At 43.8% G+C, this 26,018-nt stretch overlaps 1 protein-coding gene across 3 annotated transcripts in view; it reads right to left on the minus strand.

Annotated features, from left to right (window-relative positions):
* Positions 1 to 26,018, minus strand: part of PLEKHM3 (pleckstrin homology domain containing M3) — a 132,935-nt gene that overhangs the window by 14,780 nt on the left and 92,137 nt on the right. For all 3 annotated transcript variants that reach the window (XM_037911888.2, XM_027834050.3, XM_007071828.4), the window contains one exon: positions 19,271 to 19,428. In XM_037911888.2, the coding sequence (XP_037767816.1) occupies positions 19,271 to 19,428 (158 nt within the window). The remainder of the gene's footprint in view (positions 1 to 19,270; positions 19,429 to 26,018) is intronic.

Consider the following 26,018-nt stretch of genomic DNA (forward strand, 5'->3'; position numbering starts at 1 on the left):
AAAAGCAGATCCCTGTGGGAATACTTCAGGCACATTGCTCCTTCCTTCATACTGAAATCTAATTTACCAGCATACATCAAAAACATGAATGGCTGCTGGCTTAAAACTCCCAGCCAAGTGATTCCTCTTGACAATGTTTTCGTGAGACCATCTCCTGGCATACAGAATTTGGAGAATATACGGACACGGATTTGTCAGTAGATACACATTTGTATTTAACAATTAGAACATCTTTCTACCTTCTCCAAGTCCATGAGGCAGAGACCTAAGACCGGGAATCATTGATAAGTGCTTGTGGGTTGTTTCCCATAATTGGTTAATGTAATTTTGGGTTTGCAGGTGCTCCTGATCACACTTGGCCCAGAGCACACTACTAAACGTGGCAGCCTGTATCCCGAGAGATTCGCAATGCTCTGAAACATCAGCCCTGCTTTACACACCGCGCATTGACACCACAGCCAATTCTGTACTAATTTCTAAGCTGTACTGTTCACTGATAAAGGCAATCGATGATTGAGGCGTTGTCTAGTGCAAGGAACCGTTGCAGCCGTATTTACTGTCTCTTTCTAGCTGTGATACTACAAATATCCGTGATTCCCATGGTGTGGGAGCTTTCACATAATGTTAAAATTCAGGAAAATATAGCAGCCAGTGAAATGGCTCAGCGGCCTGCATAAGCAAGTGCCCCACAACTTGAACACCATCTAGTAACTGACGGGGACAGCAGCTCAACAGTGAACCAAGAGTGAGCCGTGAACTTGAACTGAACTCTGAAAGTCAAACCTAACTTATACATATCAGAAGCTACCAACTGTAACATCTCACCAATTAAACTTTCAAATACAGCTCACATCCTGGCTACAACATAACCTAAAATTTGGATTAATGAAACAAAATTTCCCTCTTCCCTCTCCCTGTATGCCCCTCCACCCAAACCCCCATCTCGCCAGCATACAGATTCTATGACTGGAATCTGGATCCGCTGCAGCTGTATTTTGTAACGGCAACACGCAGCACCTGTGTTAGAAGAGAGGGCTTTTCTCATACGCATCTGAAACAACACCCCCTTTTCAAACCACCCTCAATTATATATATATATATATATGCTCCTCTCCTCAGATGCTTTTGTAGTGCCTTGGACAAATACAACAGGCCTTGTTGGGATCCACAAAAAGTAAACAACAAGAGAGACGTGTTGCTTTGAAGAAGACAGAATAGAAGAACAAAATCAGACTTCTATGCAAGCCATTCTGGGTACATGCCTAAGAGTCAGAGACTCAGTGAGTCTCTCTCTCTGGGGGTCAATTTTTCTGCTCGTGGTCAGTAAGTTATTTTATATTCCTGGGGGATTTGGGCTCAACTCTCATCCTAAGGGATCTTCTGCAATGTTGGAGCCTTGAGCAGTCCCTTCATACACCCTTGGAGAACCGCATCACGGCTACCCCTCCCTTCTCGCAGAAGAGTGCATGCGACTTCGCAGACTATACTGCTCTTTATGCAACCCACTGAGATCGATGTTGACTGCCGAGGAACAAAAACACTCCCTCTTCCCCGGGAGTAGCATGCACTGCCTGCTTCTGCAGTGGGGCAAGAGAACAGCACCAGAAATCAAATTCAGGTCTCCCTCGGGGTCATAAATATCAATACATCAGGCCTGCCCTGATTTTTTCTCAGGTCTTGCTGGGCAAATATTAAAAGGGTTTCAGGAATAACATGCTGCCCTTTGCATCTTTAGATGAACTGATGTTCCCTGGACCAAATTCCAATAACTTAGTCCTGAAAGAACTGCTACAGTGATCATGTGACCGAACAAAATGCAAGGAAGTCATTACAGGGCTGTTAGCTCAGTCTCACTGTGTCCAAGCATTACAGCGCATAGATGCCTGCATCTTGAAATCAGATCCACACAGGTGGACAGAGCCAAGCGACTTCAAGGCAGCTCCTTGCAGGTGTTAGGTCAACCCGCACAAGTCTGATTGCAAGAATCTGGGCCTGTAACAGGGATTTGCAAAGATGCTGGCCAATGCTATAAATGCTTGGCTATTCCTTACTAATCATGGCACTACACAGAACTTCTATCCTTTCTTACACAGAAGTCCATGGAGGGGGACTACATATTCTCCCACCATTACGTAACATTACTTGGTGCGGTGAAATGTTCTGATGGTATTTGTTGCAATGGCCAGAGACACAAAATAATTGATTTAAACGTAACATGGCTCCTTTGGTTCCTAATGCAATGTTTGTAACATTGGTGGAGTTTACAGTCATAAGGTAATTTTAGCATAATTTTTTGATACTGAATTTTCATTGGTTGTGACGGGCTCTAACATTTTGCCTCATCTCAACATCATAATATGCACAGATGTTTTTTTTAAACAGGTATCATTTTCACTTGGACACCGTCATGTGATCTTTATGTATTGGCACTGATGCCATCCTGTCAGTCAAGTTAGTACCAGCAGTGGTTGTGTTTTGATCTGTCTTCACCTTGTGACAGATGGGTGCCTGAGTTTTGACTCCATGCTATGGCTATCGGTAAATGCAATCACCATCTTTTGGTGGTGGGCATCAGAGGGTACAACATAGACTAGTCAAAATCGTCTCATTTTGCTGATGGTGCCAACAATTTGAATCAGCAGAATCTACACAATGAACATTAAAAATAGCTTGGTAAACCTTGCTGCAAGGTTCTTTGTCAAAAAGAGAATGCCGTCCATCAATCTAAGGCTGTTCAATTACTCTCCAATTTCCTTGGTGTTCCTTCTCTTCCCAATCCAGGTTTCCAAAAGTCTTTGCCAGCCTGGAAGTGACTTTTGTTGACATAAGCCTACACTTTCTCCATACCCACAACTGAGGTCAGATTTTCATGTGTGTTCAACTCCCAACGTGCCAAGGAAGCTCTTTTGAAAATCTCTTCACTTGCTTGGGTGCCCCGATGGGACTGAGCACTTCTGAAAATCTGGCCTACGGTGTCTTTGGGGAGATTTTTAAAGGCAGTGAAGCACCTAACTCTCAGTGACCCCACCTGAGTACACCCCTACCTGACCCTCTGGCTACGTACACGGGCGGCTAGCTCATGCCGCTGTGGACACACTGCTATTTTTAGGCACAAAGCTTGAGCAGTTCTAGTGCAGGTCCATCTACAGAAGCTGGGAATCACACCTCCCAACTCAAATGTAGATGTGCCCATAGCCCCTCAACTCTCCTTTTCAAATCTGAACATTACGGCTGTTTCTAGATGCATATTTCAAGATTCTCACATATGCCTGTTCGAGTGTTTTTGTTTTCCAGTGCTCCTAAAGTGCTCCTATTTCCATAGAGACAAAGTATGTTTTGCAGTCCACAAAAGACCATCTGCAACAGTTTGCCGCACTTGGTTGTCTGTTCCTTAACCTTACTCGTTGTCATAGGTGATCCATACTTGAGATACTATTTCTGAATCCTGATTCCTTTCATGGTTGAAGGCCGTAAGTCCCTGCATCTCTTGTGAGAGTTCTGGATACTACTGACAATAAGCTTATGAGTCTCTAGTTATTCAGGCCTTTCATGTTTCCTTTGTTATGAATGATGTCGTAATGTTCCACATTAATAATGATACCTTCCTATTCTGCAAATATCTTTTGAAGGACTTGAGAATGTATTATGTTGTTTTCATACTGACTCTCAACCTTTTAAGAGGGCATCTAAAATAGCTTCATCTCCTTCTGGTGCTTTATCTCCTTTCATGCTCATTCTGTGTCTGTCGAAACTTCAGGGTATTTTATGATTTAGGCATATTTTCTTCTGGGTTGCTGGTTTGCATCGGTGTATACTACCACAGAGAATTAGCATGTTCTCTACATAATCTTTGTTCCATTACGAAGTATAAGAGAGAAGGAGCAAAATCCCCAAATCAAAACCAGAGAATTGTTATGCACTATATTGGTACTCTTATTATTTATTATTACATATTGCCCCCCAGGTCACATTAAAAGAATAATAAGATTGCAAAGCCAAACTCTCAAAAGTTAGGAAATACCAGAATTAAGGTTGCCTGTGCAGCCTTAATTTAGCCCCCTTGTGCGTACGCATTATGATACAGCCTTTAACCACATGATCACATATTATTTTTTCCATGGGATCCCTGCTCATTCAGCCTAAAGAACACGAAAATGTAATCAGAGGAAATTGTTTTCACCTTTCTTTCGCCGATGTCACATGTATTCGTTCAGCAGAGCTCTGATTAAAATAATCCTAGACAGGTATGAGTTTTTATTACTATTTATTCTTTGCGTTACAGAAGTGTCTAGATCAGCGTTTCTCAAACTGGGGGTCCTGCCCCAAAAAGGGGTCTCAAGACAGTTGTGTGTGGGGGGTGTCACGAGATAGTACGGTATCGCCACCCTTCCTTCTGCGCTGCTGCTGGTGGCGGCGCTGCCTTCAAAGCCGGGCGACTGGAGAGCGGCGGCGGCTGGCCGGGCACCCAGCTCTGAAGGCAGCGCCACCGCCAGCAGGAGCGCAGAAGGAAGGGTGGCATGGTGCGGTATTACTGTACTCCACCCTCCAGCAGTGTCCTTTGTTTGGAAACGTGAAATATGGTCACCCTACTTTATAGTTTTTTAAAGACTTCACTGCCTTTGACTGCAGGAATAATGATTACATGCTTTATTTAGGGGTCCTTTGAGTATGTATAGTAATTTGCTATCACTTTTTTTGGGGGGGGGGCGGTGGGTGGAAATCATCACAGCCTGAAATATTTTCAAAGGGGGGCCCAGCAAAAAAAAGTTTGAGAACCCCTGTGCTGTGCAAACATACAATCAGAGACAGTCCTTGCCTCAAAGAGCTTATAAATTAAGTGCACAAGCCAGACAAAGGGTGGGTGAAAGGAAATCCCAATGGCATTTTGGGATGTATAAGTAGGGGCATAGCGAGCAGATCGAGGGACGTGATCGTTCCCCTCTATTCGACATTGGTGAGGCCTCATCTGGAGTACTGTGTCCAGTTTTGGGCCCCACACTACAAGAAGGACGTGGATAAATTGGAGAGAGTCCAGCGAAGGGCAACAAAAATGATTAGGGGTCTGGAACACATGACTTATGAGGAGAGGCTGAGGGAACTGGGATTGTTTAGTCTGCAGAAGAGAAGAATGAGGGGGGATTTGATAGCTGCTTTCAACTACCTGAGAGGTGGTTCCAGAGAGGATGGTTCTAGACTATTCTCAGTGGTAGAAGAGGACAGGACAAGGAGTAATGGTCTCAAGTTGCAGTGGGGGAGGTTTAGGTTGGATATTAGGAAAAACTTTTTCACTAAGAGGGTGGTGAAACACTGGAATGCGTTACCTAGGGAGGTGGTAGAATCTCCTTCCTTGAAAGTTTTTAAGGTCAGGCTTGACAAAGCCTTGGCTGGGATGATTTGATTGGGGATTGGTCCTGCTTTGAGCAGGGGGTTGGACTAGATGACCTCCTGAGGTCCCTTCCAACCCTGATATTCTATGATTCTATGATTCTAAGTATTATTATCCCCATTTTACAGATGCTATGGGGAAATGAAGAGAGTCGCTCAAGGTGACATAGGAAGCCTGTGGCAGAGATGGGAAATGAACTCAGACCTCCTGAGTATCATCACTCCAGTGCCTAGTGACAAAACCACCCTTTCTCTCATGTAATTCTATCAGCTGATTTTTATTTTGTCATACAAAGAACAATCTACTCTGTGCCAGATCTTGAAATCCCTTATTTCAGATGAGTAATCCCTTGAAATCACTGGGACTCCATGTGTGAGTTAGAGATTGCAGGATTGGGCCCTCTCTCGTCCAGAACTCTGTAGGTGAAATTCACACAGAGACAGGGAGTGAAAGCAAGAGAACGTGGACAATTCATTGTATTTTCTAAATGGTGCCCTATGTGTATTTTGCATCTAGCATACTCAGGTTTATAGCTGTAGCCCAGCTATGCAAAAACCCACGTATCTAAACACTGCAGCTTAAACGAGCCTTGACTAGAGAAGACAACCAATGTGTAATCTTGTTCCAGGTGTGTGCGTGCGTGTGTGGGCAAGCTGTCTGCACCGCTCAGCTGCGGGTAACACATGGGCACCCTGCAAAACTCTCAGAGAGGTTACCAGAACCGAAAGAAAAGGCAACAGACTAGTTTGCATTCACTTTCAAAACAAAACAGCCCCCAAAGGCAATGAATGCCTGATGCACATGTGCAGCAACATTGTTACAGTTGCCTAGGAACCAGTCCCAGACCCATGCTGGAGAGGAAAATGGGCTCTAATACAGTAAATGAATGGAAGAGACTTGGCACTAATATGGACACAGGTTTTCCCTTGCATGAGGCGCTTGGCAGAATAGTGCCCTCCTCCCTTTGCTTTTGGCGACACACTTACTCTCTTAACCAGGCAGCTTGACATGGACAGGAGAAAAATTTTTATGCATTGTTTGAAAACTTCATGTCCAAATACAGTACTTCAGACCTGCTTTAAAAAATATGCATCTGCTATATAGATTACAGCATGTAAGGAATAGACACTATATCTGGACCTATGCACCCAGTCTAGGTTATTAAGCCTATGCCCAGATATCATATTCTGGAATTTCCCGCACTAAATACAGATTGCAGTGCAACAAATTATAATTATGGCCCTCGTTAGTATACACACAATCATCAAATGAGGGCTACTCTTAGTATGTTAATGCTTCCTGCTTATAGATAATATTGTGGGTTGAATGCACTCTGAGGCTAAAGAACAGTACAAACAACTTCTTAATCCTCAAACCATCCCATGTGAGATAGGCTATTGTTATCTCAGTTTGATAGTTGCAGAAACTGAAGAAAAGAGCTAGCAATGTGTGACCAGCAATGTGTATTCACTGAACAGTTTACTTTGACAACAGTTTACTCTGACAGCAAACCCAAAGCACAGATGCATGCTGGCCAGGTCTGAGACCCATGGAACATGTGAATAAACCAAATTAAACAGAGCCTGATTCTGCTACTCCTACATTGGTATAAGCTGTTGTGATAGTACCTAGGGGATCTAACCCAAATGTGCAAGGTGCCGTGCAAACACAGAACACAGACAGTCTCTACAAAGAGTTTACAATCTAATTATAAGACGAAAGAAAAACAGTGGCTATAACAAACCCACGAGCGCTCCCTTTGATTTCTATAGGAGCACTGGCATGGCAAGGTTCTACTCAACATTAGAATAGCGGAACTGGGACCCACGTCAGTACGATTTACTCACCTGTACAAGTGGTGCTGGATCAGGCTCAAATTTATGTCGCACACAATATATTGTAGTTTAAAATTAGCTTTTGGAGCCAAATATGAAGACAAACACTGGGGCTGGTTCTGATCTTGCTTGAACCAGGGACAACCCATAAGACTTCACTAGAATGACTGCTGATTTACACCACAGCAAGTGATTTACGCCACTGAGCCTGATTGCAACACCCTGCTGTTCCCCGCTGGCAATGTTGTACAGCCACTCTGCACAGCTGAAAACCACCATGCAGGGTGCAACGCTATAGAGAATCATGCCTGCTGCGTGCCTGGGCATAATCAGCTAAAAACCAACATTCACCTCAGAGTCTCCTATGACAGTGGGCTCAACAGCAGGGAAAGCACTTTGCTTTAACAAGCTGATGTTTCTGAATGACAGTTGTGTTGATCTACTGAATTAATGGTATTTATTAACATATAACAACAGGCTCAAGCAAAGCAGGTAATGTAAAGAAATTCTGCAGCTCTGAGGGCTATTTCTTCGGTTGCTCTTGGTTAAGGCAGCAAGCCTGTCTTTAACTTCCCGTTAATTATGTCTACATTTAATGCCGTTGGGTTTCCAGGGTGTTTTATGTCCCACTCATCTATTTATATTTCCAGATTTGCACTCAACAGGGAGCTTTAAGGGATAAGCGTCAGTCGCAGCTGGATTCTGTAGGTCTACAACTGAGGATGAGAGTAACGTGACAAATTTGGGGGTCAGACCTAGTGCACAGGAAATCCGAAAAGTGACATTGAAAATTTATTTACAAAAATTAAAAATGTAGAGCCAGTCCCTTGGCTAGTGTCAGCAGGCGAAGAGCCACTGTAGTCAAAAATCAGAAGACAAAGAAAAAGCACATAACCTTTATTATGCATAAAATATAATCTCATAATTTTTTAAGGGCAACCTGATGATGCGTGAGCCCTTGGGGCTGGTGGTACAGCAGGGAGATGGGGAAGATTTAAAGAGAGCGGAGCTGCTAGGATGATGGAGTTTCCCCAACTGCAAACTGGGGAGAATGGTAAAGACCTCCTTGGTAAAGTTCTTAAAGATCGAAGGCTGATCTATGGCTATGTCCGAGCTAGGGGTTATTATTATTATTTGGTCAGAGGGGGGGTGTTTTCTGGGAAGCAGGGAGAGATGGATTGGGTGCATGGCCTGAGGAGCGGCTCTGCACTGGGGGAAGGAGAGTGTGGGAAGATCTGCAACAGGAGGTAGAAAGGTAAGTGGTATTTGATCTCGGAAAGAAGAGAGATCAGGGATGCAGATCAAGTCGCAGAAGGGAGTAGGAAGGGAGATGGGCACCATGTTCAGGCAGGAGGGAGGTGCAGCCAGGAGGTGGTGCTGAACTTAAATGATGGTGTGGAACAAAATTTTGGTGAAGCCACGTCCCTGTTACCCTTACTACATCCCTGTACACCTGACTCTGGGCCTGACTCTTCAAACATGGCCATGAGTATCATAGAATCATAGAATATCAGGGTTGGAAGGGACCTCAGGAGGTCATCTAGTCCAACCCCCTGCTCAAAGCAGGACCAATCCCCAATCAAATCATCCCAGCCAGGGCTTTGTCAAGCCTGACCTTAAAAACTTTCAAGGAAGGAGATTCTACCACCTCCCTAGGTAACGCATTCCAGTGTTTCACCACCCTCCTAGTGAAAAAGTTTTTCCTAATATCCAACCTAAACCTTCCCCACTGCAACTTGAGACCATTACTCCTTGTCCTGTCCTCTTCTACCACTGAGAATAGTCTAGAACCATCCTCTCTGGAACCACCTCTCAGGTAGTTGAAGGCAGCTATCAAATCCCCCCTCATTCTTCTCTTCCACAGACTAAACAATCCCAGTTCCCTCAGTCTCTCCTCATAAGTCATGTGTTCCAGACCCCTAATCATTTTTGTTGCCCTTCGCTGGACTCTCTCCAATTTATCCACGTCCTTCTTGTAGTGTGGGGACCAAAACTGGACACCGTACGCCAGATGAGGCCTCACCAATGTCGAATAGAGGGGAACGATCACGTCCCTCGATCTGCTCGCTATGCCCCTACATATACATTCCAAAATGCCATTGGCCTTCTTGGCAACAAGGGCACACTGCTGACTCATATCCAGCTTCTCATCCACTGTAACCCCTAGGTCCTTTTCCGCAGAACTGCTGCCTAGCCATTCGGTCCCTAGTCTGTAGCTGTGCATTGGGTTCTTCCGTCCTAAGTGCAGGACCCTGCACTTATCCTTACTGAACCTCATCAGGTTTCTTTTGGCCCAATCCTCCAATTTGTCTAGGTCCCTCTGTATCCTATCCCTGCCCTCCAGCGTATCTACCTCTCCTCCCAGTTTAGTATCATCCGCAAATTTGCTGAGAGTGCAATCCACACCATCCCCAAGATCATTTATGAAGATATTGAACAAAACCGGCCCCAGGACCGACCCCTGGGGCACTCCACTTGACACCGGCTGCCAACTAGACATGGAGCCATTGATCACTACCCATTGAGCCCGACAATCTAGCCAACTTTCTACCCACCACGAGTACCACGGCTCATGTGAGTAGTTCCACTGAGTTAGATGGGTGGAGCACCCAAATGCCTGAGTGTTTGCAGGACTGGGCCCAATGTCTGTTTTATGCAGGACACGTCTAGCCAAGATAATTTTGTTAGTAAAGAAGGTCTAGGTAAAAAAGAAAGGTAGCAGTCAGAACCGAGACTCTCAAATCTACCTTTTTAATGAATGCTTCTTCAAAATACAATGCTTGTTAGGAAAGTCACTGTGTTACGTAGGCCCAGGTAACTATTCAACCTTTTTCCAGTTGCATATTCCAATTACATAGTTACGGTTCAACTCTGCAAAGACACCAAAACCAAAGCTTGGTCCAGAAGATTTTGAGCAGATATGACAGATGCACATGGGGTCAGATTGTCAAAAGGACTCAGTTCCCATTTAGGTACCTAAATAAAGGTCACCGTTTTAAAAAAACAGGGCTCAACACTCTGCAGCCGACGTGCCACTTAGGGCCAGATTTTTGACAGATCAGCAGTTGGTACGCTGACCTGTTTGGAAAATCTGGCCCTTCTGGAAGTACTCTCTGCGATGCCTTCTAGTATCTGTACTCAGCATAGATCTTTGATATTCCCACAAAGGCTCAAATGCATTTTTCTCCAATGGCAGTGCAGCCATAACACAATACAGCCACGATCTTGCAAAGAATTACAGGTGTATTTAACTTTATGGACTGTGACTAGTCCCATTGACTTCTGTAAAACAAGGTGTACAGTTAGGAACATGCATAAGTCTTTGCAGGAATGTGGCTTAAGCTTACAGTGGCATCTATGCTGGTTGATACAGCACTGCTATTTTAAACCTAAGTTTTTATGTTTTTACCTTAAAACTTTATGCCTTACCTGACATTGGGAGAACATTAACTTTGCAAAGTTAGAACAGTTTAACCTTGACATAACAGAACCACTGTCAACAGTTCTAAAATAGAGATATAAAAACACATTTCACCAAAATACGAAGTCATCCAACAAGTGAGTGACTTGGCCTGCTGAATGCAAGGAGACTACTCACAGGAGTAAAATCATTCATGTATGTAAGTGTTGGCAAGATCAGGACCTTATTCACTGGGTAGCATTAAACTTAACCTTAAACACAAGACATAACATTTTATCTAAGTAGAAAGAGAGAAAACCCTTACAAAGAATAATCCTTCTCACGGTGAGTAGTGACTTACTTTGGGTGAAGTCCTAATAAAACTACTTATGGAGTAAGGTGCAACTCAACTTAAGGGTGGCAGAATCGGACACAAATTAACTATTTCATTCAATTTCTGAATCAATGAAATTTTCCCAGGTAATTAATGAGATTTACAGCCCTGATGTTTTAAAAGGTTGTTCTGGGTCATAATACAAATAAGCATAGTTATTATAGACAATTTTACATCCACAAGGATGTTATGTTTTCATTTCTGATTTATTTATTTTATTTCATTTCATTTCAGGATGAAGAGAAATAAACTTTCTACCAGAGAGCTGAGTAAGCAATAGCAGATTATATCCATGTATAGTGACCGGTACTGACAAAACAGAGGACAACTCTGAAAACCCATTTACAATCAGGGATATTAAAGCCTACTTTGAGACATTTTGGTCAATAAATTAACAACCTAATAGGAGATGATCAGTTGTTTAGTTGGTTTTTTTTTTTTTGCACTAAACTTAAGCCTGGAATAAATTTTAACTCCAAGCAATAAAAGAGAAGGCAGATCCTGAGCTGATGTAAATTGTAATAGCTTCAGTCAAGCCAATGGTACTATGACTAAATTTATACCAGCTGAGGATCTCACCCCCGGAGTTTAAAATGACTGATTGGGCTTTCAATACATTTCTAATTATTTAAAGGACTCCCAAAGGAAGCAAAGTCTATGAAGTTTAGAAAGATCCTTGATGAGTACTTACTTAAATAAAGAAAGGATAGCTATAGAGGAGGGGAACCAGCACAGGGAAATCAAACGTAAATTGAAAGAGGCTTCCAATATGACTGGCCAATTTGTATTTTGCTGCTTCTGGACTATGGCCTATTTACACTCTGCACAGGATGGCTGCCTCCCAAGAGAAGCCACAGAAAGGAAATACCCTTAAAAAGCTTATAACTTTGTAAGTCCTCCCCTCCAGCACAGCTAAGACAGCAAACTGTTGTTCTGTATTGTTGAACCGGATGTCAGAAGACTGCCAAGCACGGCCCACAGACCTGCTAATTAAGTGAACTGATTGTGTTTGTTTTGGAACCATTTGCCAACAAAGGAATGTGTCATGCTGATTAGTGAGAGGAGGGTATGTAATATATGTGTATTCAAACCCAGATGAGTGCATAATCCAGGTATTCACTCTGTTTGCTCAAGGACTGACAAAAATGAACGGTGAGCAAACAAGCGGAGCAAAGAGAAACACCAGTCCTTTAAGAGGGGTCCCTTGTGCTTCCCCCTTTCTTTCTCAGATACCTCTGTCTAAACAAGGGCCCATCCTTCACAAATTCCAACTCAAAACAAAGGAGAATATTTTGGAATGAGACTTTCCTCTGCCTCAGCTGACATGAGACTCTGTATACGTTTACAGCCCTCGAAAGCTGAAGTCTAGCTGGGTCTGAAAGGGCCGGATCAGTGGTTCTCAGCCAGGGGTACGTGTGCCCCTGGGGGTACGCAGAGGTCTTCCAGGGGGTACATCAGCTCATCTAGATATTTGCCTAGTTTTAGAACAGGCTACATAAAAAGCACTACTAAAGTCAGTACAAACTACAGTTTCATACCATGACCTGTTTATACTGCTCTGTATACTATACACTAAAATGTAAGCACAATAGTTATATTCCAATTGATATATTGTATAATTCTGTGGTAAAAATTAGAACGTCAGCAATTTTTTGGTAATAATGTGGGGTGACGCTTTTGTATTTTTATGTCTGATGTTGTCAGCAAGTAGTTTTAGGGGGATGAAACTTGGGGGTACGCAAGACAGAGCAGACCCCTGAACGGACTGCAGCAGTCTGGAAGGTTGGGACTCACTGAGCTAAACTAGGGGGTCTCAACCTTTTTCTTTCTGAGGCCCCCTCAACATGCTATAGAAACTCTGCGGCCCAGCTGTGCCACAACGGCTGTTTTTCTGCATATAAGAGCATAGGTGCCAGGACGAGGGTGCAGCCGCATCCCCTGGCTTGAAGTGGCTTCCATCATATACAGGGTTCAATGGCTCTCACCTCCACTATACAAATTGTTCCAGCCCCCGCTGTATAAAACCCAGGGCCAGCATTAGGGGGCAGAAAGCAGGGTAATTGTCCGGGTCCCCATGCCACATGGGGCCCTGCGAAGCTAAGTTGCTCAGGTTTCGGCTCCAGCCCTGGATAGCGGGGCTCGGGGCAGTGGGATTTTGGCTTTCTGCTCTGGGCTCCAGTGGCTCTGCTTGGGGGACCCCCCTGAAACCTGCTTGTGGCCCCCAGGGGGCCTCAGATCCCGGGTTGAGAACTGCTGAGCGAGATGACAGCTGTTACTCTGGTCCCTCCGAAGTGTGTGAGCTGTTTAGTAGGAAGCAGAAAGGCCAGGCTGTGGAAAAAAACAACTCCACACCCAAATCAGGACACACAAACTCACTTTGCCTTTCAATCATTTAATGAAGGGGTCACTGAACAAAGAACAACTTATTTTTGCCATCAACTGCAGATCAGTTTATTACTTGTTTTCTACCCTAAATTTAATAAAAAGAAGCTAAAACAATACTAAGTCCAAATTCTGTTCTGGGTTACACCAGTGCAATCCCATTGATTTCAGTGGATAGGTGCTGGGACAACTGAGAGCAGAATTTGGTCCTCTGGGACACTGGTGACCACATTTTCAGCCAGCCCCAAATATTTCCTTTTCTTCCACATGCCACTGATGATGGCCGCAAAAGTTGCCATGCGCCTCTTTCTGAACGTGAAGAATCCAGTTCAATTTGCTAGTAAAACCAGTTGCATGCTCAAAAACCGACAAGCAACACCAAAGAAAATTAGGCTTCTGAGTTAAAGCTGCCATTCTCTTCTTATCTTCACATCTATAGCATGGCACCAAAGAGTCTAGATGACCATAGGTACCATGAGTTGCAACACTTGGGGGCAAGAATATAAGAAAATGAGTGAATCCCAGAAAAGTGCAACGGAAAGTGAAAACTGCAACTGAAACCTAATTACAGCCTTGTGAACCTCATAACAGAACATCTAAGTTACAAATCTAAGGGCTTGTCTCCACTTACCAGTGGATTGACGTTGCGGCGATCGATCCACCGGGGGTTGATTTAGAGGGTCTAGTTAAGACCCGCTAAATCGACCGCTGATCACTCTCCCGTCGACTCCGTACTCCACCGGAACGAGAAGCATAAAGTAAGTCAACGGGAGAGTTTCTCCCGTCAACCCAGCGCGGTGTAGACACCGCAGCAAGTTGACCTAAGCTATGTCGACTCCAGCTACATATTCACGTAGCTGGAATTGCATAACATATATCGACTTAACCCCGTAGTATAGACCTGCCCTAAATTGCACCAATAACTGTTTAAGAGGCCTGTTGTTTTATACTCCAGTAAAAAGTACAGCACAAGTCATGTCTTCAGGTTTAGATGAGTAAGAGCATCCAAGTTCTCTGAATCTTGTTCTGGTTTTCTCTTCTCACAGGTATAGTTTATTCTGTGTATTGTAACTATTTCTATCTATCTGTGTAGGTCCTTATATTATGCCTATCACCATGATGAGTGGCTAGATCAGCAATCTTTGTCATGTGTGCCAGACAGCGGCACATATGAAAGTTTCTGCTTTCCCCTCTGCTCCCCATGTGCTGTGGAGCACCAAGTGAAACATACAAGCTCACTTGTCAATGTCACTTGCCTCTGGTTGCAGGTGGAATAGAGCAGGAACATTAAATTGAAAGGATCTGGTTAGTTTCTCTTTGCTGCTCTGCTGCAAGGCAGAATGGGGTATTGGCAAGGAGAGGGAAAAAACTAGTGAGGAGGGAAAGCGGTGAGGCTGGGGACGGATGGGGATAAAAGCAAGGATTAGCAAACGAAGAGGAGGGAGGGGAGCAAAAGAAATGAACAGCTAAAAAAGGAGAGCAACGTTGGAGACCCTTCAAAGATTAAGAATGAGCTCTCAAAACTGGATACTCTCATAAAAAAACAACCTTCCACACAAACTTCCTCATGACTGGACTTTACAAAAACTAGACAAACCATTTACAACACACACTTTGCTTCTCTACAAAACAAAAAGGACACTAAACTATCTAAACTACTAAATGCCACAAGGGGCCACAGCAATGGTTCCCTTAACCCACCCAGCAATATTGTTAATCTATCCAACTACACTCTTAGCCCAGCAGAAGAATCTGTCCTATCTCGGGGCCTCTCCTTCTGCCCCTCCACCCCCACGAACTTGATACAGTTCTGTGGTGACCTAGAATCCTATTTTCGACGTCTCCGACTCAAGGAATATTTCCAACACACCTCTGAACAACATACTAATCCACAGAGACCTCCCTACCAACACTACAAAAAGAAGGATTCTGGGTGGACTCTTCCTGAAGGTCGAAACAACAGACTGGACTTCTACATAGAGTGCTTCCGCCGACATGCACGAGCTGAAATTGTGGAAAAGCAGCATCACTTGCCCCATAACCTCAGCCATGCAGAACACAATGCCATCCACAGCCTCAGAAAGAACTCTGACATCATAATCAAAAAGGCTGACAAAGGAGGTGCTGTCGTCATCATGAATAGGTCGGAATATGAACAAGAGGCTGCTAGGCAGCTCTCCAGCACCACTTTCTACAAGCCATTACCCTCTGATCCCACTGAGGGTTACCAAAAGAAACTACACCATTTGCTCAAGGAACTCCCTGAAAAAGCACAAGAACAAATCCGCACAGACACATCCCTGGAACCCCGACCTTGGGTATTCTATCTACTACCCAAGATCCATAAACTTGGAAATCCTGGACGCCCCATCATCTCAGGCATTGGCACCCTGACAGCAGGATTGTCTGGCTATGTAGACTCCCTCCTCAGGCCCCACGCTACCAGCACTCCCAGCTATCTTCGAGACACCACTGACTTCCTGAGGAAACTACAATCCATCGGTGATCTTCCTGAAAACAGCATTCTGGCCACTATGGATGTAGAAGCCCTCTACACCAACATTCCACACAAAGATGGACTACAAGACATCAGGAACAGTATCCCCGATAATGTCACAGCAAACCTGGTGGCTGAACTTTGTGACTTTGTCCTCACCCATAACTATTTCACATTTGGGGACAATGTATACCTTCAAACCACCGGCACTGCTATGGGTACCCACATGGCCCCACAATATGCCAACATTTTTATGGTTGACTTAGAACAACGCTTCCTCAGCTCTCGTCCCTTAATGCCCCTACTCTACTTGCACTACACTGATGACATCTTCATCATCTGGACCCATGGAAAAGAAGCCCTTGAGGAATTCCACCATGATTTCAACAATTTCCATCCCACCATCAACCTCAGCCTGGACCAGTCCACACAAGAGATCCACTTCCTGGACACTACGGTGCTAATAAGCGATGGTCACATAAACACCACCCTATACCGGAAACCTACTGACCTCTATTCCTACCTACATGCCTCCAGCTTTCACCCAGATCACACCACACGATCTATTGTCTACAGCCAAGCTCTACGATACAACCGCATTTGCTCCAACCCCTCAGACACAGACAAACACCTACAAGATCTCTATCAAGCATTCTTACAACTACAATACCCACCTGCTGAAGTGAAGAAACAGATTGACAGAGCCAGAAGAGTACCCAGAAGTCACCTACTACAGGACAGGCCCAACAAAGAAAATAACAGAACGCCACTAGCCATCACCTTCAGCCCCCAACTAAAACCTCTCCAATGCATCATCAAGGATCTACAACCTATCCTGAAGGACGACCCATCACTCTCACAGATCTTGGGAGACAGGCCAGTCCTTGCTTACAGACAGCCCCTCAACCTGAAGCAAATACACACCAGCAACCACACACCACACAGCGGAACCACTAACACAGGAACCTACCCTTGCAACAAAGCCCGTTGCCAACTGTGTCCACATATCTATTCAGGGGACAGCATCATAGGACCTAATCACATCAGCCACACTATCAGAGGCTCGTTCACCTGCACATCTACCAACGTGATATATGCCATCATGTGCCAGCAATGCCCCTCTGCCATGTACATTGGTCAAACTGGACAGTCTCTACATAAAAGAATAAATGGACACAAATCAGATGTAAGAATTATAACATTAAAAAACCAGTCGGAGAACACTTCAATCTCTCTGGTCACTTGATTACAGACCTAAAAGTCGCAATATTACAAAAAAAAGACTTCAGAAACAGACTCCAACAAGAGACTGCTGAATTGGAATTAATTTGCAAACTGGATACAATTAATTTAGGCTTGAATAGAGACTGGGAGTGGATGGGTCATTACACAAAGTAAAACTATTTCCCCATGTTTATTCCCCCCCACCACCACCCCCCACTGTTCCTCAGATGTTCTTGTCAACAGCTGGAAATGGCCCACCTTGATTATCACTACAAAACGTTCTCCCCCCCTCCTCCCCCCCCCGCTCTCCTGCTGGTATTAGCTCATCTTAAGTGATCACTCTCCTTACAGTGTGTATGATAACTCCCATTGTTTCATGTTCTCTGTGTATATAAATCTCCCCACTGTACTTTCCACTGAATGCATCCGATGAATTGAGCTATAGCTCACGAAAGCTTATGCTCAAATAAATTTTGTAGTCTCTAAGGTGCCACAAGTCCTCCTTTTCTTTTTATAATTAAACCTGTTACTGAAGAAAGCTTCCTTTGGCGGGCACGACTTCAATAATTATTTTGTATTTGTTGCATTATGCCACTTGAACAAAAATAACTGCTGACCTCTGCATGTACAAATAGAGAGAGGAGCTGTTTCACTCGGCTTTCACTAGCCCTTTGAGAAATGCTACCTGTTTCAGGAAAGTTTTAAATTCTGCAAGTGTGAGGTACGCAGTCTCTGGTTTCAGTTGCTAGGCTGTGGACACTACAAACCCCAGGGCTTTGGTGGCCAATCAAACATTCAACAGGCAAATTGTGTACACATACACACTTCAATTAAGCTTCACGACCTGACTATTTCACTACTTATTTTTCTGTTCTCATCATGCTTTGTGGATATCTTTAATTGTTTAGTATGGCCATTTCATCTAAGTCTTTCCCTTTCCAACTTCTCCGTCCAGATACATTTTTCTTGCACACCATTTATAAAACAAAACTGCACACCTTGTTTAATTTATGTCCCATGCTTTGTCTCCACATTTCTTGGAATGTGAATTCAGAGAAAGAATGTGCAAATACTCTTTGAAAGACATGTCAGCCTGAAACCCCCAACAGGCTGGCCTTGGCCACTCCTGACACAGAGATCTTTGTCAACTCAACGCTGAATTTTTAACAAGCTGATCCTGATCGTCCCCAGAGTAGGCTCCTCTAACTTCTGTTGCTTTAATTCTACTAATGCAACCTGACAATAAATTAAGATGACGGTGTATTTGCAAAGGACAGATTGTACTGCTGGAGGTGTCATTGCCTTGATGGATAAGAAATTCAAGGTCTTTACCTCTTGTGATTGTTCTAAACCCAAGAAACTTCTTCAAAAAGTAAGAACATTGCTCCAGTGTTCTGGTCAAATTCCAGTTTGGGTTACTGCATTGAGCCTTGTTAGACTGTCCATGTGATTTCAACTGGATACACTATCCATCTTCACTTCCTGTTCCCAGACTGTTATTAAACAGCTGTTGTATTCTCACCTAGAGGCAACTACATTTTAGTGGTGAGCGGGTGAGACGACTTCTGTCTGTGTGTGTGCATATGTGTACACATGGATGTCAATATAAATCTATGTATACACACACGGACAATAGAGTATCAGTTATATCCTTACCCCACAGTAAGGGAGCGGCCGTAACTCAGAAGAGGTGATTATTATCTAATAACGCATGGGTACATTCTTCCATAGGTCCAGTGAAATCGAAGGCAAGAAAGACCTAAAAAGTCATCCTCAGCTTTGGATTTGTAGGGCCCTGTGAAACTCAGTTGTGCTTAGCCACAGGGAGATTTCAAGTATTCCTGCTAGAAAGCAGCCCCTGGGCACCTCTATCCTTTTGAGCGTTAGCAGTGGGATCTACAGGTGTTTGAGAGCTATGTGAAATGGGTCTTTAGGTCCTTTTGAACCAGATAAATGACAAAGTGGCCCTTCTCCATCTATCTGCATGCAGGCTCAGGGATGGCCTCTCTGGAACACAAGTCCAGGGCAGACATCCTTAACTGCGAACCAGTGATGCCCACTCCCCACAAGCGCTGAAATGGAATGTCATTTGACCTGGAATTTGAGAGGATAAGACATGCAGGTAAAACATATGAAAGGAAGCATACTGTACCTGCTTGTTGAAATATCCTCAAAGGGGTAAAGGATCTCTCCATTGTTACAAATCTCGCAGATGAAGCCCTTTTGGCTACAAAGGCTGCAGCTATACACATGAGAGGTGGCAAACTTGATTACCTTCCCCAAGAAAGGAGCCAATTTTCCTTCAATGACCTGGAAGAAGAAAACAATGACATTAACAAACCCATAAAGGAGCAGGATTCCTTGAAACAGTGACAGGTTTGTCTCACTTTCATTAAGACAGGGAAGTGTCTACTCACAGCCAGCTGAAATAATCTGGAAATAAGAAATAAGAAGAGAACACTTCAACCTCTCTGGCCACTCAGTAAAAGACTTAAGGGTGGCAATTTTGCAACAGAAAAGCTTCAAAAACATACTCCAAGGAGAAACTGCTGAGCTTGAATTAATATGCAAACTAGATACCATTAACTTGGGTTTGAATAGAGACTGGGAGTGGCTGGGTCATTACACATATTGAATCTATTTCCCCATGTTAAGTATCCTCACACCTTCTTGTCAACTGTCTAAATGGGCCATCTTGATTATCACTACAAAAGTTTTTTTTTCCTGCTGATAATAGCTCATCTTAATTAATTAGCCTCTTACAGTTTGTATGGCAACTTCCACCTTCTCTGTATGTAGATATATATATATCTTCTTACTATATGTTCCATTCTATGCAACCGATGAAGTGGGCTGTAGCCCATGAAAGCTTATGCTCTAATAAATTTGTTAGTCTCTAAGGTGCCACAAGTATTCCTGTTCTTTTTGCAGATACAGACTAACACAGCTGCTACTCTGAAACTTGAAATAATCTGAATATAACTCCCAGTTATAGCTGCATGAAAATCATAAGTAATATTAATGGTCAAATCTGTGCAGAACTGACCATGGTAAAAAGTGGAAAATTCATGTGATCGCTCCCCCGTTAAGTGTATATATGGCACTTACATTACTGAATAGTGGATCATTCTTTGTACTACATATGTTCAAATACCAAGGCACAATGGGATAAGATAGGGGTTTGTCTACACCATGGGGGAATGCGCTCTAGGGGGTGTGATTTCTAAAATGCACTAACTGGTCTGGGCAGACTCTGCTGGTGGACACTAATCATTTCCTAGTGCCCTTCAACGTAGTGCTGTTTGAAACAGTACTAAGTTAAAGTGCACTAGGGAACTTTTAGTGCACACCAGTGGCGGTCACACAGACCAATTAATGTGCAACGTGTAGTACCTTTAGAAACCACACCCCCACAGAGCGCACTACCCCACCGTGTAGACAAGCCTAAGAAGAGTTTCATTCTTTCATATAAACACAAATGCAGAAAGATCTGTGAAACTACCTTAAATTCTTTTCCTTTACTGTTACTTTTTATTCACATTTTTTTGGCCCAACCGCCAATGATGTTTTAAAATCCGAATTTTCTCTTCATTCACTTTTATCACGAAACACAACTCTGCACCCAAATCTATTTTTCCCATTGATCAAATGGAGGTTTCTAATTCTAACAGAGGTGATTTTTTGGTACATCGATAACCATTCCAACATTGTATTTATTCTTTTCTACAACTAGATGAATTCTAAAATAAATTATTCAAAGGAAATGCCAGTTTCCCCTTAAGTGACCAGTTCTCCAATCAAAAAGACCCACATCAATCCACTATCAGACAATAGTGTAAGGCAATCAGAAGTGATTTGCACTCTCTTATTGGTGTGAAAAAACTGTCATGTAGATTAAGCCCTTAGCCACACCACTCCTCTAAATTTCTGATTCAGTGACAACCTTTCAATAAGGGCGCTTCAGGCAAAATACTTCTTCAGACAAAATTTCATGAACTTTAAGAAATTCTGCTAGTGTAGGGAGTAATGAGCAAAGCACAGGGCCCTCATATGATACCTTTCCTCCCCTCTCTTCCCATGGTGTGAATGGCAGCCTGCTAGATTACTGGTAGAAATGTGTCGTAGGATTTCACACTGACCTACAGTTAATAGGAACATCATAACTGTTCTTTAAAGGAGTATGCTAAAGATGCCCCCAGCTCCCAAATAGATGAAGGATCATATTTAAACGTGTGCCTAACTTGCCAGGTTGGGCTCACATGGATTTTCAACACATTGTGCCCAATGGTTTTAAATCACATGGTTTCATACCATTTGAGTTTCACTGGATATTTCAAGTTGATACAAAGCCAACGTGGCCAATGTGAAGCTCAAAGCAAAGCTGGTGAATACAAATCCCAGTAGCATTCTTCATCTCTGTCTAGCAGTGTTATTTCTTAAGGCCCATTCTATCCCACCACCCTTCCCATCACCATCACTGGGAGAACACGAGCAGGAAAGGAAATTTAATGGATGCCACTGAATGGAAGTGTCCCCTCCTTGCCAAAGCTCTGCACTGTTGAGAACATCTGCGAGAACAGGAAGCGGCGATGTTATTGCCAGCATTACAGATAGGACATCTGCTCATGTTTGAGGGGAAAATGACGTTCCTATTGCATCCTGGCATAGGAAGATCCCTTATAGTGGAACATAAACAATTCAGAAAGGTCACTGCATGTAACGGAACATGAAGGCTTGGTTCAAGGCACTGACACTAACCTTATAGGCAGATCCAAACCTGAGGAGCAACAAGTTAATGCTGCAGTGTTAGAACGAAAGTAAGATCTTTTGCTTTCAAACTCAAGAGGGTCAAAAGTCCAAATCAAGCGGGGTGGGGTGGGGGGGTGGAGGATGGAAGTTTAGAGGCATCCAAGAAGCGTGAGACACAGCAGCCGTGTTGCTTAAACGTCTTGTCTAGAGTTTCAAAGATGGCTAGTGATTTTGGGGTGCCTCAGGTATTTTTTGGGTCCCAACCCGAGTCACCTTAATGGGACCTGAATTTCAGGGTGGGTGCTGAGCACGGCCTGAAAGCCAGGCCTCTTTTACGTGGGGCACTGAGCAGCTGAGGTGCCCCCAATCACCAGTCAGAAAACCTTGGCCAGAAAATCATAATTGGAACCAACAGACTAAGAGGACTGGCTAAATGGGGGGAGGGAGTTATTATGTATATTTGAAGGACTCTTGTTTAAATATTAAAACAAAAAGAAATCAGGTCTGTGTCAGAATGCAAGTAACGTGTGAGGAGAAAGCAGGGCCCGGAGTTTCGTCTTTGTCATTTAAAGAACACTTCTCCATGATTCATTCACTCCCTGCTCCCTCTCCAAGCCTGTGGAAATGCTTCAATTTCTGCACCTCAAAGAGCGTTAACTCTCCGGGAGCGGCAGCAACCCCCCCAAAGAAAGGCTCTTCCAACACCGACGCATGGAATGTACACACACAGCTTCAGCAAAGGCAATAACTTACAGGCATTTTTCTAACAGGAAGGCACGGATAATGTTGTAGCCCCTGACAGCACACGCTACAAATTACACATCAGTAAAGTGAGGCCTGGTTTTAACATTAACCCTTACTTTACCGCTACATGGGCACTCACCCAACAGCACCCCTTTGAATAGGAAAAGATCCTTTGCAATACTCCTAGGGATCTAAGGACTGATCCAGCACACAGAACAGGGTGTAGCAAGTGCTTGGTCCTATGGGCAAGATACAGCTGTTGCTTCATACAGCACTGCACTAACTTCTATATGCATTTCAGAGGTTGAGAGATGCCCCCTGGATAGTTACGCTGGTCTACACTACAGCGTTAGGTTGACGTAAGGCAGCTAATGTCAGCCTAACTCTGTAAGTGTCTACAGTACAACGTTGCTCCCGCTGATGTAAGTTGCCCACTACACCGACCTAATAACTACAGCTCCGCGAGAAGCGTAGCACTTAGATCAATGTAGTTAGGGTGACGCAGTGTGAAGCACCAGGGTCAGGAACGGGATAGATAATAAATCAGACGATATCATAAAGCTCTGGTACGCCCACACTTTGAATACTGTGTGCAGGTCTGGTCTCACATCCCAAAAAAGATACTTTAGAATTGGAAAAGGTGCAGAGAGGGACAACAAGGATGATGAGGGCGATGGGACAGCTTCCTTAAGAGGAGAGATTAAAAGGACTGGGACTGATCTGTTTAGGAAAGACCCGACTGAAGGGGGATATGACAGGGGTCTATAAATCATGCCTGGTGTGGAGAAAGTGAATAAGGAAGTGTTATTTACTCCTTCACATAACACAAGAACTAAGGGTCACCAGATGAAATTAATACACAGCAGGTTTAGAACAAACAAAAGGAAGTGCTTTTACACACAATGCACAGTCAGCCGGTGGAACTTGCTGCTATGGGATGTTGTGAAGGCCAAAAGAATAAATGGATTCTAAAAAGAATTAGCCAAGTTGGTGGAGGATAGGTCCATCAATGGCTATTAGCCAAAATGGCCAGGAACACATCCCCATGCTCCGGGTGTCCCTAAACCTCCAAGTGACAGAAGCTGGGCCTGGACAATAGGGGATGGATCACTTGATCAATTGCCCAGTTCTGTTCATTCCCTCTGAAGCATCTGGTACTGATCACACGCAGAGATAGGGTACTGAGCTAGGTGGACCACTGGTCTGACCCAGTATTGCCATTTTTGGGTCAACATTCCAGCCAATATCTGGATAACTGGACTCTTTTAGTCCTTCCTAATTCACATTTGTGGTAGGACAAAAAAGTTCAGATCAAAATGCCAATCCTATAGCCATTGAATCTTTCATCTTATGTTAACTTCATGCAGACAGTCCATCTAGGTTTTACTCAATACCCATATCACTTTTGGTAATCGTTATACAGCTGGCCTTGTGACTTAAGACTTCAATTTTATATTCCATTTTTTTGTATTTAGTAAGCACTGACAACAGACTCAGGTCTACACAAGACACAAAATACAGTTTTCTGCTCCAGAGAGCTTACAATCTACGCAAGATAGACTTAGACTAGACAGGACACCCAGAGAAATGCAAAATTTGGGTTTTACTAATGCATTGCAAATTACTATGATTAATGTGTATTCCAATGTAACTCAGTGTCCTCTATTGAATTCATGGCCGCAATGCGCTAGGAGCTGTGCAAACATACAGTAAAAATCAGCAACTTCCCTAAAAAGCTTTCTGTCTTAATAGACAAGATGGGCAAAGGGAGGGAGAAAGGAAGTATTTTCATTCTACAGATGGAGTATTGAGGCAAAGAGTCAGTATGTGACTTGACTGACATCACACAGGAAGACTATGGCAGAGCTGCGGATTAAACTCAGATGTACAATGTACATCACCTAATGGCAAACCAGTTCTGTCCACAAAGACTTGCACGGTCTCCGTGAGAAAGCCTAGATGGCCAGAACGGTGAGGACAGTTGATGTATATTTTCCATGAAACATTTTTTATCAGAGCAGTGTATTGGCTTGACTGATAATTCTGGTGTGTATACATGCTACTGCAGTGAAGATCCAGTTTTCAAAAGCAACACGCACCCCAATCGGTAATATGAATAATAGCTTCTTTTATGGCATTTGAGGATGAGGACAAAATGCAACATCAAACTGATGTTATCGCCATTTTTAGTGTCTGCAAATTCAGAGTTACTTCACTTCATCACAGACCATTGCTGATCAGTGGATAGGACATTTCCTTGCAATTTTTTCATTTTAATGTTTGTATCTCATGAGAATGCAATATTGATCTCCATCTGGCCCTGCGATCTGTGGATTTTTAACTATGGGTCCCAGAAAACAGTTTCACCATAATGCCTCTGTAATGGGCATCTTATGGCTGAGGGAAAGGGAGCATGGGACCTGTAACCAAGCACTCTCTAGAGAGAGACTGAGGTCCAAGACGTCGATTTTTAGACATTTCAGCACTAGGAAGACCGAGTCCCAGGATGAAAGTCCTGCAAATATATGCTGAAATCAGATCCCGAGCCTTATGAAAACATATAGATGGAGAAAGGAGGAGGTGTGTTAAATGAACCTAGTCAGATAGGGATATAGCAGACTTTGTTTCCTCTCAGTCCCCTACAGAAAGGAGGGGTGATCAAGCCCGAGGGGTTAAAAGCAGAAAGAAAGAGGAGCCACAGAGTCCTTCCCCAGGGGAACCGGCCTGTTTTCCCCAAGACAGAAGACTATGGCCCCTTGGTTATATGTTTGAGTCATGTTCATCTTCCTCTGCAACAACGCAGCCATATTTCAGTAGAGGCTTTTAGTGTTAAGACATGAGGTAGCTAAAGTTTTCTTTCATTGCATCCTAGTGGAGGTTGCGTCCTCTCAGTGCCCCTCAACGGAAAACCTGGTGAGTGCAGGTGGAAAGGACATGGCCCATTTTCTGAGCAGGTAGGGGAGCATCTGAAACACAAGTCCAGCCACCAATGAGAAGCGCTTGTGCGTTCCAAGACGAACTAAGGAGACTGTGGCCCACAGTTTCAAACCGGGTGTTCAAAGTTAGCCCTCTGAATCAGGAGCCTGAGGGATGACAGCTCCTGCTGAAGTCAACTGCCTAAATAAGCAGCTAGATGCCTAGATTTCAAACCTGAGGGGCTCTAATGCACTGGCCTGTGTGACCGTGGTGAAAACAGGAGTGCCCCATCAGCACTCATCACAGGTTAGAAGCCTGAACACTTTACTGAGGTGCCCAGGACAGGAGCCAGTGTCGATCATTCACTCACTAGGCCTCTATTCAGCCCAGCTTGCATGTCAACCTAACATGTCTTAGTTTTGCGATGTGACAGTCTATTGAGGCCATACTCGTTACTTACAAGCCCACAAGTCTGGTTTTCATTGGGTGGG

Source organism: Chelonia mydas, chromosome 11, assembly GCF_015237465.2.
Source record: "Chelonia mydas isolate rCheMyd1 chromosome 11, rCheMyd1.pri.v2, whole genome shotgun sequence".
Classification (NCBI taxonomy): Eukaryota; Metazoa; Chordata; order Testudines; family Cheloniidae; genus Chelonia; species Chelonia mydas.